The sequence below is a fragment of the Myotis daubentonii genome, chromosome 15 (assembly GCF_963259705.1).
Source record: "Myotis daubentonii chromosome 15, mMyoDau2.1, whole genome shotgun sequence".
NCBI classification, from domain to species: domain Eukaryota; kingdom Metazoa; phylum Chordata; class Mammalia; order Chiroptera; family Vespertilionidae; genus Myotis; species Myotis daubentonii.
The window spans coordinates 28,322,010-28,334,338 of NC_081854.1; the positions used below are offsets into that span (position 1 = coordinate 28,322,010).

General features: G+C 41.6%; 2 protein-coding genes across 7 annotated transcripts in view; one reads left to right on the forward strand and one right to left on the reverse strand.

Moving 5' to 3' along the window:
- LOC132217058 (xaa-Pro dipeptidase) overlaps positions 1-12,329 on the forward strand; it is a 467,255-nt gene that overhangs the window by 385,414 nt on the left and 69,512 nt on the right. The gene's annotated exons all lie outside the window — the stretch shown is intronic.
- Positions 1-12,329, reverse strand: part of GPATCH1 (G-patch domain containing 1) — a 58,726-nt gene that overhangs the window by 42,341 nt on the left and 4,056 nt on the right. For both annotated transcript variants that reach the window (XM_059667004.1, XM_059667003.1), the window contains exons 2-4: positions 8,389-8,523; positions 3,457-3,542; positions 391-551 (exon numbers count right to left, since the gene is read on the reverse strand). In XM_059667004.1, the coding sequence (XP_059522987.1) occupies positions 391-551; positions 3,457-3,542; positions 8,389-8,523 (382 nt within the window). The remainder of the gene's footprint in view (positions 1-390; positions 552-3,456; positions 3,543-8,388; positions 8,524-12,329) is intronic.

Consider the following 12,329-nt stretch of genomic DNA (forward strand, 5'->3'; position numbering starts at 1 on the left):
GGATGACTGGACTTGGGGTGTATGTCTGACCTGGGGAAGTTGATCAGATGTCTTTTCTCCTGGGCCCAGAATGGGCACATAGGGACTCCAGATGGTCCTTGTCAAGCATGGGGCCTGGGAAACCATGACATCTAAGGCTGTCATATCAGGCCACGTGCCCAGGAACAGAACAAGGAGATAAGCAGAATGAGAGAGTAGAATGAGGCTGGAGATCTAGAGCACTCCATGCACTAACAATGCAAGACCCTTTTGGGAAAACCCCCCTTTGCACTCAAGTTAGGCTAAGAAGGCTTATCCTACTTGCAACCAAGCTTTCCCTAAGTAAGATCATCATATATATGCAAAGCAGTAATTTCAAGATCAGAAAAGTCAAAATTAAATTCTTCTCACGTTGCTGGCGTTATGAAGTCATCAAGCAGAGTGGCTCCAGGAATAGGGGCAGTAGCAGCTGCTAACTGCCTGGCCTTTTCTCGTATTCTATCTTTGGTTTTGGAAGCAAAATCATCTGTGGTAACAATTGCTTTAGGTGCGATCCCAAATTCACTAAGATCCTTTAGAAAAAAATCAAACAAAATTATTTCATTATTAGGGAAGTGATTAAACATGATGCATCATGTAGCTTTAGTTCTTTAAAAAAGTTAAGCCCTGGACAATGTTCAGTGTTGGGCCGTTCTCAGGTTCAATTCCCAGCCAAGGGCACGTACCTGGGTTGCAGGTTCGCTCCTTGGCCCTGGTCGGGGCGCATACAAAAGACAACCAATGGATGTGTCTCTCACATCAATATTTCTCTCTCTCTCCTTTCCCTCTCCCTTCCACCCTATCTAAAAATCAAATGAACAATATTCTCAGGTGAGGATTAACAAAAAACACACAAAAAGTTAAAACCACAAAACTGAGTTTGGGATCAGGTGAGCGGCTGACTTCACACACTGACTTCGTTACCCTCACGTAAGGCCAGTGGCCAAGTGAAAAGGAAAATGGGGGGCTTGCAACCTAGTTTAATATCTGGTTAAAACTGTAGTCTTACTTCCCGACTGGGACTGACTTGGGTGGAGCAGCAGAGCCTAACCACAGGGCCCCGCCACAGCTGACTAGGGTGGAGCTGCAGGGACCCTCAGGGGCTCCCCACAGGAGAAGATATATAGGCCAGAGCCTCCCCACGAGTTCAGTTCAGGCTTTGGATCCGGAATTTCCCTGGACTAGCAGATCGGCGAAATAAAGGTTAAACTTTCCTCCCTCAGAGTGCTGGCTGATCGTTCTCCCGTGCATTCTGCCATAACACAAGGACAGGGACATTATAGTGGCTACTCAGTGAGGCCACAAGGAGCACTACCAAGCTAGGAAAACAGGAAGGACCTAATTCTTCTCAGGCAATATTTCAGAGGTCGGCATGAAGGGGGCAAATCTTAGAGTCACAGCCAAGAAGCATTCATGAGCACCTATGTGCCCGGCCCTGAGTTAAGTGCTTTTGCATTTACTGTTGGCTGCCTGTCCAACAGTCATTGCCCCTACCTCTTTCCCCACAGCACCCAGAGATTGTATAGGCCAGTGGTCGGCAAACTCATTAGTCAACAGAGCCAAATATCAACAGTACAACAATGGAAATTTCTTTTGAGAGCCAAGTTTTTTAAACTTAAACTATATAGGTAGGTACATTGTTATTAACTTAATTATGGTACTCCTAAGGCTTAGGAAGAGCCACACTCAAGGGGCCAAAGAGCCACATGTGGCTCGCGAGCCGCAGTTTGCTGACCACGGGTATAGGCACCTGCTCCCTGGTGTGTGTAGGCTAGGGTGGGGGGAGAGTTAGGGAATGGGGGTTCATGTCTTGATCACTGGATCAAGCCAGTCATTTTGATTCCATTTCCTTTGCTTTAGGACTGCGCACATAGCCGTGGCTGAGTAGCTCAATTAGAGCATCATCCCAATAAGCCAAGGTTGCAGGTTGGATCCCAAGTCAGGGCACATACAAGAGTCAACCAATGAATGCATAAATAAGTGGGACAACAAATGGATGTTTCTCTCCCTTTCTTTCTCTCTAAAATCAGTACATTTTTTTTTTTTTAAGAATAAGCATGTAGATCAATTTGTCCAAGCAGATGGGAGGGAAAATTCACTGGAAGATTTATGTAAATAGTTTCTTTGATCAAAAGAAAAGATACCAAGAAGAAAGTCTTTCTTCTGCTGAATAATGTCATCGTGGCTGTGCCCCTGGGAACTACTGCAGCCACCTTGCAACCATGAGACAATCTAGTGTAAGAACAAGCTGGCATGCAGAAGACGACTGAGAAGAGAGTCTGGGCCCGCTGACGGGGCTCAGTGATTGAGTGTCAACCTATGAACAAGGACGTCATGGTTCGATTCCTGGTCAGGGCATGTGCCCAGGTTGTGGGCTCGAACCCCAGTATGGAGTGTGCAGGAGGCAGCCGATCAATGATTCTCTCTTATCATTGATGTTTCTAGCGCTCCCTCTCCCTTCCTCTCTGCAATCAATAAAAAACAACAACAATGGGCCCAGGTGCCTACACACTCCTTTCTCTAGCACTCACTGCTCAAGCTGCAGTGTGCGTGAGTTACTGTGAAAGGCTGTAGACTTGGCTCAATGAATTCACTTTTGAGGTAACAGGCTTTTTCAAATAAATTTGCCTGTACAGGAATTCCTTGCTTTGTTGTACTTCACTTTACTGTCCTTTGCAGATATTTCATTTTTTACAAATTGAAAATTTGTGGCAACCTTACATTGAGCAAGTCTAGTGGTGCCATTTTTCCAACAGCCTCAGATGATGGTTAACATTTTTTAGCAATAAAGTATTTTTTAATTAAGGTATGTAATTTTTTAAAAGAAACAATGCTATTGCACATTTATAGACTCTGATAGAGTAAAAACATAACTTTTATATGTACTGGAAAACCAAGAATTTCACATGACTTGCTTTATTCCCATATTCGTTTTATTGCAGTGGAGTGGAACCTGAAACCCTGGTGTAAGCTCCAACCAACTGAGCTACCCAGGAAGGGCTCTCCTACATGCTCTTTTAAAAATATATTTTTATTGATTTCAGAGAGGGAGAGGGAGAGAGAGATGGAAACATAAATGATGAGAGAGAATTACTGATTGGCTGCCTCCTGCATGCCCCACACTAAGGATCGAACCGGCCACCCGGGTATGTGCCCTGACCAGGAATCGAACTGTGAGCTCCTGGCTCATAGGCTGATGCTCAGTCACTGAGCCATGCTGGCCCAGCATCCCCTTCTTGTCTTTAGAAACTACCCCCATCGTAAGATGCTGCTCTAATGAATGAGAATCCAGTGATACACAGGGCACTATAATCCAAGTACTTAAAAGATAAAACCTTACATACAAAGAGGAAATCAGACACTGAACTTTCTGAGGAAGGTGAAGGTGCTACACCAACTAATTACAAACTAACTGGAATTAAAGTTCTGCGCACCCACCTCTTCATCCATGAAATCTTCCGGACCAAGAACAGATTTGTCTGCTCTGTTCTGTCGTGAAGACACAAAGGAAGAGGGTGTCCATCCTTCAAAGAAAAGAGTTTAGAACATTACAATCCTAGGTAGCATTTGGCTTATAACTAAATAATTAAATAACATGTATGGACTTGAAAGCCCCAATAACTACAAACTCCTGGCTACTTCCCATCTCACTGCTCATACAGACATAATTATTCCACATAAACTTATAAACCCCCATACCCCTTGTTGTCAGAACTTAGTGTATACAGTGAGGCTTCCCCATAAAAAATTGGAACCAAGTAAAATCAAATTACACATGGATAGTTAAACTGAAAAGGACACAAGTAGATCTGAACAGAAAGATTCAAGGTCACCATAGAAGGCAAGACCACTCTGAGACCAGCAGAACAGCAACTTACACTAACAAATTAGCATATCAAATTAACAATATGTCTGGTTGTCTGGTGAACACAAAACACAATATTCAGATGATGTATTATAGAATTGTACACCTGAAACCTACATAATTTTATTAATCAGTCACCCAAACATATTCAATAAATTCAATAAGAAATTAAAATTTTAGGCCCAGCCAGTGTGGCTCAGTGGTTGAGCATCGACTTAGGAGTCAGGAGGTCACTGGTTGAATTCCTGGTCAGGGCACATGCCCAGGTTGCAGGCTGGACTCCCAGTATGGGGTGTACAGAAGGTAGCTGATTGATGTTGATGCTTCTCATTGATGTTTCTATTTCTCTCTCTCTAAAAATCAACAAAAACATATTTTTTTTAATTAAAATTTTAACCCTAGCCCTGACCGGTTTGGCTCAGTGGCTAGAGCGTCAGCCTGCAGACTGAAGGATCCTGGGTCTGATTCCAGTCAAGGGCATGTACCTTGGTTGCGGGCACATCCCCAGTGGGGGGTGTGCAGGAGGTAGCTGGTCGATGTTTCTCTCTCATTGATGTTTCTAACTCTCTATCCCTCTCCCTTCCTCTCTGTAAAAAATCAATAAAATATATTAAAAAAAAATTTTTAACCCTAGCCAGTTTCTCAGTGGTTAGAGTGTTGATCCATGGACTGAAGGGTTGTTAGTTCGATTCCAGTCAAGGGCACGTACCTCAGTTGCAGGCTCGATCCTGGCCCCAGTTAGGGCACCTGCGGGAGGCAATCAGTTGATGTGTCTATTTCACATCCATGTTTCTGTTTCTCTCCCTCCCTTCCATTCTCTCTGAAAAAAAAAAAAAATCAATGGAGCCCTAGCTGGTTTGGCTCAGTGAATAGAGCACTGGCCTATGGTTTAAAGGGTCCCGGGTTTGATTCTGGTCAACAGCACATGCCCAGGTTGCAGGCTTGATCCCCAGTAGGGGGCGTGCAGGAGGCAACCGATCCATGATTCACTCTCATCACTGATGTTTCTCTCTCTCTCTCCCTCTCCCTTTCTCTCTGAAATCAATAAAAATATATATATATATATTTTTAAAAATCAATGGAAAAAATATCCTCAGGTGAGGATTAACAAAACAAAATTAAGAAAGAAAAAAATAAAATTTAAAGATTAAAAAAAATAAGAAAAAACAGTATGTCAAAAGCAATAAAAAAAATTTAAGAATTTAAAAATTAAAAGAAGCCCTAAACGGTTTGGCTCAGTAGACAGAGCATCGGCCTGCAGACTGAAGGGTCCCGGGTTCGATTCTGGTCAAGGGCATGTACCTGGGTTGCGGGCGCATCCCCAGTAGGGGGTGTGCAGGAGGCCACTGATCGATGTTTCTCTCACATCGATGTTTCTGACTCTCTATCCCTCTCCCTTCCTCTCTGTAAAAAAATCAATAAAATATATTTTTTTAAAAAATTAAAAGAAACAATATGTCAAGGTACAGTCAGCCAAGAAAGAATGGCAAAAGAGAGAGTTACAAAAGCAATGTAAATAACATTCAGGGTGCCTAACCCAAGGACTTTGGTCTAAGGCAGTGGTTCTCAACCTTGGCTGCACATTAGAATCACCTGGGAATCTTTTTAAAATCCTGATTTCTAACAGGGACAGATCCAGAGACAGAGAAACAGCAATCAGACTATTAATCCCCAGAGGGAAAGTAGGGAAGGGTGGGGGTAAGCGGAAGAGATCAACCAAAGGACTTGTATGCATGCATATAAGCCAAACCAATGGACATAGACAACAGGGGGATGAGAGCATGAGTGGGGGGGGGGGGTGAGGATGGGGGTTAATGGGGGTATGAGGACACATTTGTAATACCTTAACTAATAAAGAATTTAAAGATAAATAAATAAATAAATAAAAATTAAAAATTAAAAGAAAATCCTGATTTCTGGGCCTAATCCTCCGGAAATTCTGTTTTTTTTGTTACTAATGTTGTGGCCCCACCCCATAACAAAGAAACAGACTTTCCGGAGGATGAGGCCCAGAAATCAGGATTTTAAAAAGATTCCCAGGTGATTCTAATGTGCAGCCAAGGTTGAGAACCACTGGCTAAGGGCAGGCAATGGCCATAGCAGGCCCCCAATTCCATCAAACACCTGAGTCCTATAACTAACCCTCCTGTTCCCCATCCACAGTCACTAAGCATGTGCCCTGACTAAAGAGAGAGAATGCTCTGGCCATCAAATGCATCTGTAACCCTCTGCAGATAAGCTTCTTTAGATTTCTCTAAGAGTGACAGATTTCCCTACTTTCTGATATCCTACAATTCTTGCTGAGGAGTATGGGCTAGATCTACTATTGGCAGATGGGTGGAGCAGGTGTCTGGGTCAACCTGGGAGATTGATTCCCCAGGAGAGTAAGAATCTGCTCTCTTGGGCAATACCGTGGGCCCAGCACCTTCCTCCACTTTTGATTTCTGTAGTCTTTCCCCTATTTCTGCAGAGTCCTTGAATCTGTCACTCCTAATGGTAAAGAGCTATTTCAGTATATTAACATATCACAGTCTACCTGAGTAATCATTTGAACTGGTCTTACCTTTTAATTATAATATGAAACACAGCCATAATTATATTCTTCATAAATTAAAGATTTAATTTTATTATTTTTTTTAATCTTTATTGTTGAAAGTATTACATATGTCCCCCTTTTCCCCCATCGACCCCCTCCAACCCACTTCCACCCACTCCCCCTCCCCAGCCCCTCACTACCCCACTGTCTACATCCATGGATTATGCATATATGGTCACCTCCCATCCACTAGAGATTCTGCTCTGTTCCATGCTTCCATGTCTCTGGATCCACTCCGTTCATCAGTTTATTTTGTTAATTAGATTCTACATATGAGTGAGATCATGTGATACTTGTCTTTCTCTGACTGACTTATTTCATTTAGCATGATGCTCTCCAGGTCCCTCCATGCTGTCTCAAAGGGTAAGAGAGTCTTCTTTTTCACTGCTGCATAGTATTCCATTGTGTGAATTTACCACAGCTTTTTTTATCCACTCATCTACTGATGGGCACTTGGGCTGTTTCCAGATCTTAGCTATTGTAAATTGCAACACAGCCATAATTATAATAATCAGCAATGTATTTGTGTGCTTCCTTCTTCACAAACCCTACTGCCATTTTAAACATTGTAATAATATGCTATTTTCATAGTGTCTTAATTTGGTTTAGTTATCTTAATTTGATTTTTTTAAAAAAATAAAGCTAAATATTCCATATACTGGTAGTATTCTATCTTACCTGAAGTAAACTGTTCAAATACTTTGATCATTTGCCTACTGAACTGATCTTTACACATTCTGAATACTGAGCTTTTTTTTTTTTTTAAATATATTTTATTGATTTTTTACAGAGAGGAAGGGAGAGGGATATAGAGTTAGAAACATAGATGAGAGAAACATCGATCAGCTGCTTCCTGCACACTCCCCACTGGGGATGTGCCCGCAACCAAGGTACATGCCCTTGACCGGAATCAAACCTGGGACCCTTGAGTCCGCAGGCCGATGCTCTATCCACTGAGCCAAACCGGTTAGGGCCTGAATACTGAGCTTTAACATCTTATTTACACCAAGCATTTTTTTACATGGTTCTTTTTCTTTCTTTCCTGCATTACTTTTCATCTTTATTTTACCACTGTTGTTGTGTACAAGTTATTTTTTAATTAATTTACTTTCCAATTATAGTTGACATACAATATTATATTAGTTTCAGGTGTACAGCATAGTAATTAGACATTTATATAATTTATGAAGTAATCCCCTGATAATCTAGTATCCATCTAACAACATATATAGTTATTATAGTATTACTGGCTATATTAAAACTTATTTTTTTTATAAATATATATATATAAAATCTGTCCTATCTTGTTCTTAATTCCTACATGAGTTAATTAGTCCATCTTCTATTCATATCTGAGATATACAAACCATTTTTCCTCCAGTTTCTATGTTAAAACATTAAAAAACATACATTACTTTAATGAATGCAGAATATATTACATTGCACCATGTGAAAAATGTAACAGATTTTCTCCAGGTTGAGAGCATGTACTGACAGGAGGGCTTGGTCCCATGTCAGGACAGAGGAGTCTGATCCTCAGCTTCACCTACAACACGACTGTGACACCTGCCCGCCTTAGTCACTGCGCCGTGTGAGACAGTGGTTAACTGAGTGGATCTGTGTGAGAGCACTTTGTGCATGGCAAGATGCAAGGTAAAACGGAAGTCATTATCATCATTTTATCATCCAGTTATAGTTTATGTTAGTGAAAAAAACTCATCTTCAGGTTGTAATCAATCAAACCTGAGTCTGGAAACATTCCAAATGTTGAGAGAAGACAAAAGTGTACAATGTATGTACTCAAATGTTATAATAAGTTTTTTAAGAAGAGAGGTAGGGAGACGAGAATCTTGTGACATTTCAATCACTTGCTTTAGCAAGAATATAGCTGTAAGTAGGAAAATCATACCTTCTTTTGAGCCGACAGTGTTGAAGTACCCAGCAGAAAACCCTCCACTGAAGGCTCCATGAAACCGCTTATACCTTCCTTTTTCATCTCTGACAGTCTGATCCTGAAGAGGAGTTGGCTTCTTTGGTCTCTCACCTAAAAAAAAAATATTTTGAATGAGAAAGAAGAATGGGGATAGTGGATTAGAAAAAAAATTAAGGAAGATGTCATTTCTTAAATATAATAAATTTGTTCACTTCCGGTAACATCAAATATAGTAATTTTAATTACATTCCTATTCCTAGACTTCACTAGCTTATATAGCTTAGGAAGTATTAATTTTACCAAGTTTCTTTATAGTCTAAAGCAATTATAGATGTCTTTTATTTATATTAGAAATATTTTTTAGAAAAAATGGCCTGCTTTTCCCACTAACTTTCATTATGAAAACTGAATTATATTGGCCAGGGAGGAGAGTACAAATAGATGGAAAAAAAATCTGCTGGCAGTGAAGGAGGCAAATTGCTGGTGTGGCACATGGCAGGCATAAGTCTGCAACAGAAAAAATACTTCTATGTCTCTTCTAGAACTTCATACCATTCCCAACTCCAGAATTTTTCCTTAGGTATTGCCCATTTTTTCCAAATCTTAAGTTTCCTTATTTCTGGGAATCTTCTGATTCTATAGTTACTATTCTTTTTTAAAATATATTTTTATTGATTTCAGCGAGGAAGGGAGAGGGAGAGATGGAAACATCAATGATGAGAGAGAATCATTGATCGGCTGCCTCCTGCACACCCTCTACTGGGGATAGAGTCCCCAACCTGGGCATGTGCCCTTGACCGGAATCGAACCTGGAACCCTTCAGTCCGCAGTCGACGCTCTATCCACTGAGCAAACCAGCTGGGGCTATAGTTACTATTCTTTAAACTCACTCCTTTTCCTATTTTGCTGAAAGGGGTTGGGTTGCTATGTCACACAAGCAGAAAGGAACTTATATGTTTTATCAACTCCAATTCAAAATTCTGAATCTATTTAAAATAAAAGTAACCATCAAGTTAGTTTCAAACATTCAATACAGAAAGCAAGTCATACAATAGTTAAGGGCACAGGGTTGAGAGTCACAGCTCTCTGGAATTCCACATTTACTAGCACTGGGACTTAATCATCTTAACCTCTCTGTGCCTCAATTTCCTCATCTGTAAAACAGGGATGAGCCCGTCAGGTGTGGGTTTGTGGTTGAGCGTGAACCCATGAACCAAGAAGCTGTTGGTTCAATTCCCTTCAGGGCACTTGTTTGAGTTGCAGGCTCAATCCCCAGTAGGGGGCGTGCGGGAGGCAGCCGATAGATGTTTCTCTCTCTCCCTCTCCCTTCCTCTCTCTAAAAATCAATAAAAACAAATTTTAAATAAATTTAAAAAATAAAATGGGGATGACACTAATAGTAATAACTATTTCATATGATTGTTATGCAAATTAAATAAGATAATGCCTGTGAAGTGCTTAACAAGAAGAGGGACACACAATAAATACTTTTAAAGTACGAGGTAGTACTATTATTATTATTACCATTATTATTATTATTATTCACAATAGGTAAGATGTGTCCTAAAGTTCATGTGTACTTGTTACTTCAATAATTAAGCCAGTTACTACTTCTGGAAGATGGAACAAAAAGTAAAGGAACTTGCCAGGCTGGCGTGGCTCAGTGGTTGAGCATCAACCTATGAATCAGGGGGTCAGGGTTCGATTCCCTGTCAGGGCACATGCCCGGGTTGCAGGCTGTATCCCCAGTGGGGGTCATACAGGAGGCAGCTGATCAATGATTCTCTCTCATCATTGATGTTTCTATCTCTCTCTCTCTCCCTCCCTCTCTGAAATCAGTAAAAATATATTTAAAAAGAAAAAAAGTAAAGTAACTTCCAGTCTCACTGTCTTAAATTCTTACTTGTAGCTTATGAGGTCTCTAGGTCATTTCTGGAGTATAATCCACAGGAGGGTAGTCAAGAGTAACCCACAGAATTTGAAGACCACCAGATCTGGGCTCAAATCCCCTTACCCTGTTACTTGCTAGCTCTGTAAACTTGGGCAAGTTACTTAATCTCCATAAGCCTTAGCTCCAAAACTACAAAATAAGGGCACTAACAGAGCCTATCTTATAGATTCGTGCTGAGAATTAAATACCACATTCAGAGATCTGATCTTAGCAAAGCTCAGTTAACTTCAGCTATAATTACATTTCACTCTAAAGAACTTACAATTTAGGACCCACAATCCAAGATTTTCACCATATCTTAGAAATGCAGTAAACATGTGCATGTGCACTTGGCATGATTTTTGGCAAAGGAGGGGTTTCTCAACATGAGCGCCTATTGCCAGTTTGTTGTGGGGAACAGTCATCGTGTGAAGGTGAGAGAGGCAGGTCCTCCCAGTGCTGGGTGCTGGTCTTGCTCTGTTCTCCAGATGCTTCTGATCTGAAAGGGGAGGCAAGATCTGCAGATAACTGCTCGGCACCCATTGCTGTAGATGATGAGGGCCAACCACAGGACTCCCGAGGAGGCGCCACCTTTAACCACTCCAGGGAGAAGGTGGCATTTTAGCCAGGCCTGCTTATAATTATTGCTACTAATAATAACTAACCCCTTCTTGTCACACATGTTATTTCATTCATCATACCCTGTAAAGATGCTTTGATTAAGTATCTGCCCTGAGGTCCACAGCTAATAGCACAAAGCTGAACTCAGATCTCAACTCTGCTTCCAAGCCAGGGATGCCACCCATACTGTCCTTCACTCATCCCTGACCAAAAGTTTACTGAGGGCCTCACATGGAAGCAGCCCTGTTCTAGATCCTGCGTATGGAATACTGAATGCAACTCCACCCCCGCTCCCAGGGTGCCCAGCGCCTGGCAGAGGAGACCTGCGTGTATAGGAACTCTGCTGACAGTGTGTAAGGAGCACAACATCATCGTCACTCTGAGCAGGAGCAGGATCTGATAGCTGCAAATATGAACACAATTTTCAACAGAGGCCTAAAAGGGTAATGTCAGATGTCTTGAGAGAGCAGTGTAGTCTGCCTGGACGGCAGGGAAGGAATGTAACATGAAACCAGAAGGGAGGATCATGAAGGCCTTGACCATGGCGCTGCAGGGTCTGTGATACGTCTTATGGGTATGGGAGCCACAGATAGGGTTTTTTTATTGATTTCAGAGAAGAAAGGAGAGGGAGAGAGATAGAAACATCAATGATGAGAGTATCACTGATGGACTGCCTCCTGCATAACGCCCACTGGGGATCGAGTCCATGTGCCCTGACCAAGAATCGAACCGTGACCTCCTGGTTCAGAGGTCGATGCTCAACCGCTGAACCACACCAGCTGTGCCAGATCGTTTTAAGTGGGAGAGTCACAGCACCAAGGAGGAGGAAAATGGTCCTAAAACTAATTTGTGTTCAGGATTGAAGCAGGATAGTAAGCTAGGGAAAGTCCTTGACAAGTGGAATAAAAGAAACTGAGACAAAATAATTAGACAAGGCCAAATAATTTGAGCAATTTACAGCCAGCTAATAAATCACAGGATTTTATCTTCCCTAACCAAGGACACTTAGGAGTAAATGGTTTACACCTTCCAGACTGTCCCTGGGCAGACCAGCCTCAGTCCCAGTCCCTCTTCAATGCCTTCTTTACAAATAAAACTAACCAGAAAATAACCCTGACCTGTCTATATGCACATTTTGATGAATCAACATATTGAAGGACACGCCTGGAAAGCTAATGAATATTCTGTTAAGACCCTCCTCTTAGATCTCCCCTAGGATTCCAGCCAGCCAAGAGAAGACTTAAAAAGCCTCAAGACAGAGGCTCCACAGTGTGCTCTCACTAGAGCACACCCAAGCCTTGTATCTTTGCTCTTTTTCTCCTAAACTTTAAGAGTCCCCACAAGCCTTGCAATCAGGGGAGCAGTG